Raw genomic sequence first — 7,838 nt, 5'->3', positions numbered from 1 at the left:
ACACATCAAGCATGATTTCACCCAATCATCGAGAGAGACATACAGGAATAATATTTAGTCGAGGGAAGTCATATCAAGCTCCATACGAAGCGGCTCAAAAGGTTCCCTGTTAAGTGCCTTTGTGAAGATGTCTGCAATTTGATTCTCTGTGCTACAGAAATTCATTGAGACTATCCCCTTTTCCACACAATCACAAAGAAAGTGATGCCTGATTTCTATATGCTTTGTTCTAGAGTGCTGCACAGGATTTTTAGAGATATTAATAGCACTAGTGTTATCGCATAGTATAGGGATTTGTATCAAGAAAAATGCCAAAGTCTCTTAGTTGTTGTTTCAACCATAATAGCTGTGAGCAACATGCGGCTGCAACTATGTATTCGGCTTTTGCTGTGGATATGGCAACTGCCGTTTGTTTATTGGAGCCCCGTGAGACAAGGCATGGTCCAAGGAATTGTGCCATTCCTGATGTAGATTTTCTATCTACCTTGTCCCCTGCGAAGTCAGCGTCAGTGTAGCCGACAAGTGACAAGTCGCCTCCCCTTGGATACCATAGGCATAGATCGTTTGACCCATTGAGATATCTGAGGATTCTCTTTACAACCTTGACGTGTGTCTCTTTTGGATTATCTTGAAATCTAGCACATAGACACACACTATAGATAACATCTGGCCTACTAGCCGTTAGATAAAGCAAAGATCCTATCATTCCTCTATATAAAGTTTGATCAGCGTCCCATTCTTTTTCATCTTTACCTAAGGAATCATTTGGTGACATAGGGTCGAGAAAGGTTTAGAATCATTCATACCAAATTTCTTGATGCATTCGTTGATGTACTTTTGTTGATGAACCTTAGTCCCTTCCCTGGATTGGACTACTTGGAGTCCTAAGAAGAATTCTTAATTCTCCCACCATACTCATCTCAAATTCTCTTTCCATAAGTTTAGTGAACTTTGTGACTAATGCCTCATTTGTAGAGCCAAAGATAATATCATCAACGTAGACTTGAATGACCAGGGTGTGCTTCCCCTCTTTGATAAGGAAGAGAGTTTTGTCTATTTCCCCACGCACATATCCATGGGAGAGAAGGAACTGTGATAGTCTTTCATACCAAGCACGAGGTGCTTGTTTGAGACCATATAATGCCTTGTCTAACACGAAGACGTGGTTTGGATGAGAGTGATCCCTCAAACCCTGGTGTCTGACTTACGTACACTTCTTCTTTTAGTACACCATTTAGAAAGGCTGTTTTCACGTCCATTTTGCTGCAGTATAAAGCCATGATGAGCAGAATATGCAATTAAGAGTCTAATAGCTTCTAACCTGGCTACGGGAGAAAATGTTTCATCGTAGTCAATTCCCTCATGTTGATTATACCCTTTGATGACAAGCCTTGCCTTGTTTCTTGTGACTTTTTCCCTTGTCATCGAGTTTATTTCTAAATACCCATTTCGTACCTATTATAGTTCTGTTTTCTAGCCTGGGGACAAGTCTCCAAACTTTGTTTCGCTCAAATTGATGAAGTTCCTCTTGCATTGCTTTTATCCAATCTGGATCTTTGAGTGCTTCACTTATGGTTTTTGGTTCTGCAAGTGACACAAAGGCAGTAAATGCATAGGAGTTAGGGTCAGAGTCGTTTACCTGGTTGCCAGCCTGGTCGGTTCCCTGGTCACTTACTTGGTCGACTACCTTCTCGAATTCAGTTCCATGATCCGTGCGGATTGATTTCAATTTGCTTTCTAGTTTGAGTTCAGTTTTCTTCTTCCACACCACGAATTCCGAGAAAACATCTTCCTTTGAGGAAAGAAAGATGGTCCATGTGTATCTAGAAAAGTCATCAACAATAACAAACACATACTTGTTTTCCACCACAACTCAAGGTACGCATGGGTCCACACAGATCCATATGAATTAGATCAAGAGGTTTGAGAGTACATACTGATAGGAGCTTATTATATGGTGTTAACTAGCGACTATTAGCTTAGGATTAGTGGTGTTTAGGTTCTTATTGAGTGGTATTCCCGGAATCAGGTATGATGTTCACTTATGGATTTGCGGGATGCTCATAAGCGTTGTTTTGTGGTTTTTATTATGAAGATCCTATTTGTACTCACCTTTAGTGCATTTGGGACGTAGCTAGAGAGAAGACTACCACACCTACACCCATGGAGAAGCTGAGAGGCGAAGCCAAGCTGCCTCGGAAGCTTATAAGAAGACCGAAGACCGAAGACCAGTCCGAGAGGAGGCGCCACGACGAGAAAGAGCCACGAAGAAAATGTCTCGACCAAGACCCAAAAGTCTCGATCGATATTTTCCCTGGACATAGATGTCTCGACCGAGACCCAAATGTCTCGATCGAGACTTTGCCTTGACATGAAAGTCGCGATCGCGACTTGGAGGTAGCGATCGAGAGCTGCGCCGATTCTGAGTGACTGGGAAAAAGTCTAGACCGCGATCTCACATGTCTTGATCGAGACTGCCGACGCGGACCGGCCAAATTGCTGATGCAGTCCGAATTTCTATCAGTTTTTCCCTGTTTTATCTTTTATTTTCTGCTATTTTATTTCCTATAGGATAGATACTATATAAACCTTTAGTTTTTAGGTTAGAATTATCTTTTTCCACTTTCACAAATTCACTCTTAGAGATTCAGCAGCCAAGAAGAAAGCTCCCACCTTTGTGCCATCTTCTACCTTCATCCCTGGTTAGTTCATCCATATTTATGTATAGCTTTCTCTTGGCTATATCTGGCTAAGTTCCTACGAGTTCACTCTTAGGTTGAGGCCATTATTCTAGGAATTGTTTGTGAGAATTCTATTGTTTATGTTCTAATAATAATTTCAGCATTATTTTTTATTCTCTTGTGATTATTGTCATTGATTGATATTGATTTTATCTAAGTTGCAAACTAGGTTGATTATTATTCATTCATGTCGCTAGGCTTGATAATTCGATTTGAAAAGTCTTGTCTTTTAGGTAGCAATCAGAATTAGCATAGACTATTTGCGAGTGCTTATTTTGTAGAGATTATAAACCTGTGTCGAGTATCGGTGATTTGCCAATGGTATTGCATAGGTCTACATATCTTTGATCTTTATGCTGTTGAGTAGTTGAACCTTAGGATTTCTTTGGTTATTGCGTACAACAAGGGTTTCTAGGACTATTTGGACTAGTTGCTATTTACGAACAAAGAGTAGAACAACTAGATTATTTATTTAAAAAACATAACTTTTATAGAATTTGATGATCAACTTTCCATAAGAATAATGCGCTGATGCTAAAAGAGTGAGCTTTCCATCGTTATAGTTTTACAAAATCCAACCATTCACGTTTAATTATTGATAGTTAGTTTACAAACCAAAAACCCCCCAGTTACTATCTGGTAACACAAATTGAATTAAGCTATCGTTGTGGCTCCCTTGGGACTCGACTCTGACTTACCACTTCACTAGTGGATACTTTAGTTGGATTATTTTTGATAGGGCCAACGACCGTTTAACGCCTCGACATGAAAGTCGCGATCGCGACTTGGAGGTAGCGATAGAGAGCTGCGCCGATTCTGAGTGACTGGGAAAAAAGTCTCGACCGCGACCTCACATGTCTCGATCGAGACTGCCAACGCGGACCAGCCCAATTGCTGATGCAATCCGAATTTCTATCAGTTTTCCCCTATTTTATCTTTTATTTTCTGTTATTTTATTTCCTAGAGGATAGATACTATATAAACCTTTAGTTTTAGGTTAGAATTATCTTTTGCCACTTTCACAAATTCACTCTTAGAGATTCAACAGCCATGAAGAAAGCTCCCACCTTTGTGCCATCTTCTACCTTCATCCCTGGTTAGTTCATCCATAATTATGTATAGCTTTCTCTTGGCTATGTCAGGTTAAGTTCCTACGAGTTCACTCTTAGGTTGAGGCCATTATTCTTGGAATTGTTTGTGAGAATTCTATTGTTTATGTTCTAATAATAATTTCAGCATTGTTTTATATTCTCTTGTGATTATTGTCATTGATTGATATTGATTTTTATCTAGGCTGTAAACTAGGTTGATTATTATTCATTCATATCGCTAGGCTTGATAATTCGATTTGAAAAGTCTTGTCTTTTAGGTAGCAATTAGAATTAGCATAGACTATTTGCGAGTGCTTATTTTGTAGAGATTATAAACCTGTGTCGAGTATCGGTGATTTGCCAATGGTATTTAATAGGCCTACATATCTTTGATCTTTATGCTGTTGAGTAGTTGAACCTTAGGATTTCTTTGGTTATTGCGTACAACAAGGGTTTCTAGGACTATTTGGACTAGTTGCTATTTACGAACAAAGAGTAGGACAACTAGATTATTTATTTAAAGAACATAACTTTTATAGAATTCGATGATAAACTTTCCATAAGAATAATGCGCTGATGCTAAAAGAGTGAGCGTTCCATCGTTATAGTTTACAAAATCCAACAATTCACGTTTTAATTATGCTAGTTAATTTACAAACCAAAAACCCCCCAGTTACTATTTGGTAGCTCAAATTGAATTAAGCTATCGTTGTGGCTCCCTTGGGACTCGACTCCGACTTACCACTTCACTAGTGGATACTTTAGTTGGCTTATTTTTGATAGGGCCAACAACCGTTTAACGCCTGTCAAATTTTGGCGCCGTTGCCGGGGAGCCAACTGTTATAGTTTGTTTCTCTTTGTGTTATCTTGGTGTGGACCTATCTTATGGTCCACACTCGATCCACTAATTCAGATTTGCTTGATTTCATTCCAGAGATAGAGCGGACACACTTGCGGAATCTGTGACAATCGCTGCAGAATCTAGTAATTGAATCAATGGCGGCCAGAACGTTGCGCGAGCTTACAGACCCTGATCTGACGCAACAACATCTAGGAGTGACGCTGCCTGCCCTGAATGGCGGCGTTACTTTCGAACTAAAGACCGGTTTCATCAATTTGCTACCTAAATTTCATGGCTTGGTTGGGGAGGACCCGATCATGCATCTTAGTGAGTTCCACGACATCTGCAGCTGCAGCAAGCCGAGTAACGTCACAGATGAGCAAATAAAGATGAGAGCTTTCGGTCTCATGCTGAATGATACCGCGCGCTAGTGGTATTACTTGCTGCCCATCGGGAGTATCGACACATGGGAGAAGCTTCACAAAGCCTTCCTCAAACAAGTATTTCCCGTCCAAGAAGGTGGTTGCGTTGAAAAGAGCGATAACAATGGTGGAACAGCAGGACGCTGAGACGCTGTATGATTACGCTGAGAGGTTCGTGAGACTGTGTGCGAGCTGCCCGTTTCACGGGTTTGAGGAGAAGGATTTGGTGACCCACCTCTATAATGGGTTGCTAGACAATGAGAGGAGATTAGTTGACGTTGCATGTAATGGGAGTGTGCTGAATTTTACTCCCGCCGAAGCTAGAGCACGATTGAATGAGATCGCGGAAGGAACCAGAAGCTTCGGGAGAACATATGAAAGGAGAGGAGCTAATGCTGTGAGCTCCGGAGAGCCTGGGTGGAAAGATGAGATCGCTGAATTCAAAAGTATGGGTAAAAGTATTGCCGGTGGAAATCAACAGCCAGCGAGAGTATGTGGTATCTGCGAGAATGAGAGTCATTATACTGATGAATGCCCGCAACTACAAGACCCAACCATCGCTGAAGTACATGCTATGGGAGGATTTGGACCCCCCAGACCTCGATATGAGAACTATTACAACCACTACCGCACCCCATATCAACCAAACCCGCAGGAACCATCGCTGAAGGAGATGATCGAGTCCTTGTCCAAACAATTTGCAACTCATGCCCAAGCAACCGAGTCAAGCATCAGAAATCTCGATAAGCAATTTGGGCAATTGGCTGAAGTCGTCTCCAACCTCACGAAAGCCAAAAATAATAGAGATCCGAGAGAACACATCAGCGTCGTAGAAATTAAGAAGCGGACAAAAACTCGAGGAGAAAGGCGGAGAAAAGGTGCTGCAAAAAGAGGCCGAGCAAAAGCCGCGAACGAGACAAGAAAGTCTCGACCGAGAGTTTGACCCCGTAGAGAAGTCTCGACCGCGACCCGATTGTCTCGATCGAGATGACGGTGATTTGGGTTCCAAAATTTTTTTCCGAAAAAAGTCTCGTCCGCGACCCATTATCGCGATCGCGACTCTGTCCCAGTTCGCCAGAAGCTTCAACATCTCGACCGCGACCTTGTGATCTCGACCGAGACTCTACTGCAGTACACGTTGAGGACGACTATGAAGACAGAGGTGATTTTAAGCTACGACAAGAGAAATATGTAAGACCTAATTTCCCTCCGTTGTACTCCGAAAAACCACCTGCACCCTTCCTAGAAGCCTTGAGGGACACACGCAGACCTGCAAATGATAAAGAACTCTTCGAAACATTCAGTAAGTGTGAGGTAAACATCCCTTTGCTAAACCTCGTTAAAAGTGTTCCTCGTTATGCTAAATTCTTGAAGGAGCTCTGCACCATCAAGAGGAACCAGAAGTTGAAAGGTAAGTAAAAGGTACAGGTGAGCGAAAGAGTGTCCGCAACCATTATGCAAAAGATAGCAAAGAAGTGCTCAGACCCAGGGATGGTTAGTATCCCTTGTATTATCGGTGAGAAGAGGATTAGTAAGGCCATGCTAGATCTAGGAGCTTCTATTAACATTATGTCATTCTCTTTATATGAATTGCTAGGATTAGGACCTTTATCTGATACAGGGATTGTGATCCAGCTAGCCGATAGGTCAACGGTTCACCCAAAAGGGATAATCGAGGATGTCTTGGTGATGGTTGATAATTTAATATTTCCTGCTAATTTTTATGTACTAGATATGGGGCATGATAACCAAGTTGCGACTATCCTCCTAGGTAGACCATTCATGAGAACGGCCAATACTAAGTTAGATTACGCAAGTGGGGTGCTTACACTTGAGTTCGATGGAGATGTAGTTAGCTTTAACATATTTGAGGCTATGAAATACCCTACAAATGATAATTCTATTTTATCTATAGATGTGATTGACCCTATTGTTCATGAAGTTTTTGATGTGTATGGGATCGACTCACTTCAATCTGTCGAAGAAAATAGCATTGTAAGCTCTAACGAGCATGACATTATATTATATGCTGATATGAATGAGGTCCTAGCTGAGTTTGATATTCCGGGTACTCTTTTGGCCGGTGGGCCACGTTACTTACGTTTCCGAGCGAGAAACCGCTCCCTTCTATTGTGCAGGAACCCACCATTGAGCTACAGGAGTTACCTCTGCACCTAAAGTATGCATTTCTCGGCGAAGGAAGCACGTTGCCGGTCATCATCTCGAGTGCTCTCGGTCAGGAGCGGGAAGAAAGACTGGTGGAGGTCCTAAAGAACAACATCACAGCGCTAGGGTGGTCCATTGCTGATATCAAGGGAATAAGCCCTTCTACCTGCATGCATAGAATCTTACTGGAGGAAGGAGCTAAGCCAAGCCGACAACCTCAGCGGCAATTAAACCCTCCCATGATGGAAGTGGTAAAGAAAGAGGTGCTGAAATTATTGTCGGCCGACATGATCTACCCAATTTCGGACAGCCGATGGTTAGCCCGACTCAAGTTGTTAAGAAGAAAGGAGGATTACCGTAGTAGAGAACGAGGCTGGTGAAATGGTGCCTCAAAGAACGCAGAATGGATGGCGTGTTTGCATCGACTACCGCAAGCTGAACGTGGTAACTCGTAAGGATCACTTTCCTCTCCCCTTTATCGATCAAATGCTAGAAAGCCTTGCAGGTCGCGCATATTATTGTTTCCTCGATGGATACTCGGGGTACTTCCAGGTGGCCATAGCGCCGAAAGACCAGG

The 7,838-nt window shown here is 42.2% G+C and overlaps 1 protein-coding gene across 1 annotated transcript; it reads right to left on the bottom strand.

The window, feature by feature from the left end:
* Nucleotides 1-274: 274 nt before the first annotated feature.
* Nucleotides 275-775, bottom strand: LOC141249651 (uncharacterized). Its single transcript, XM_073669732.1, has one exon. The coding sequence runs from the start codon at nucleotides 773-775 to the stop codon at nucleotides 275-277; it is 501 nt and encodes a 166-aa protein (XP_073525833.1).
* Nucleotides 776-7,838: the final 7,063 nt, after the last annotated feature.

Source organism: Phyllobates terribilis, unplaced genomic scaffold (assembly GCF_046119375.1).
Source record: "Phyllobates terribilis strain yellow unplaced genomic scaffold, ASM4611937v1 Scaffold_4929__1_contigs__length_55845, whole genome shotgun sequence".
Lineage (NCBI taxonomy): Eukaryota > Metazoa > Chordata > Amphibia > Anura > Dendrobatidae > Phyllobates > Phyllobates terribilis.
Note: the sequence above shows the minus strand (reverse complement) of the source record. Positions and strands in the feature narration are given on the sequence as shown.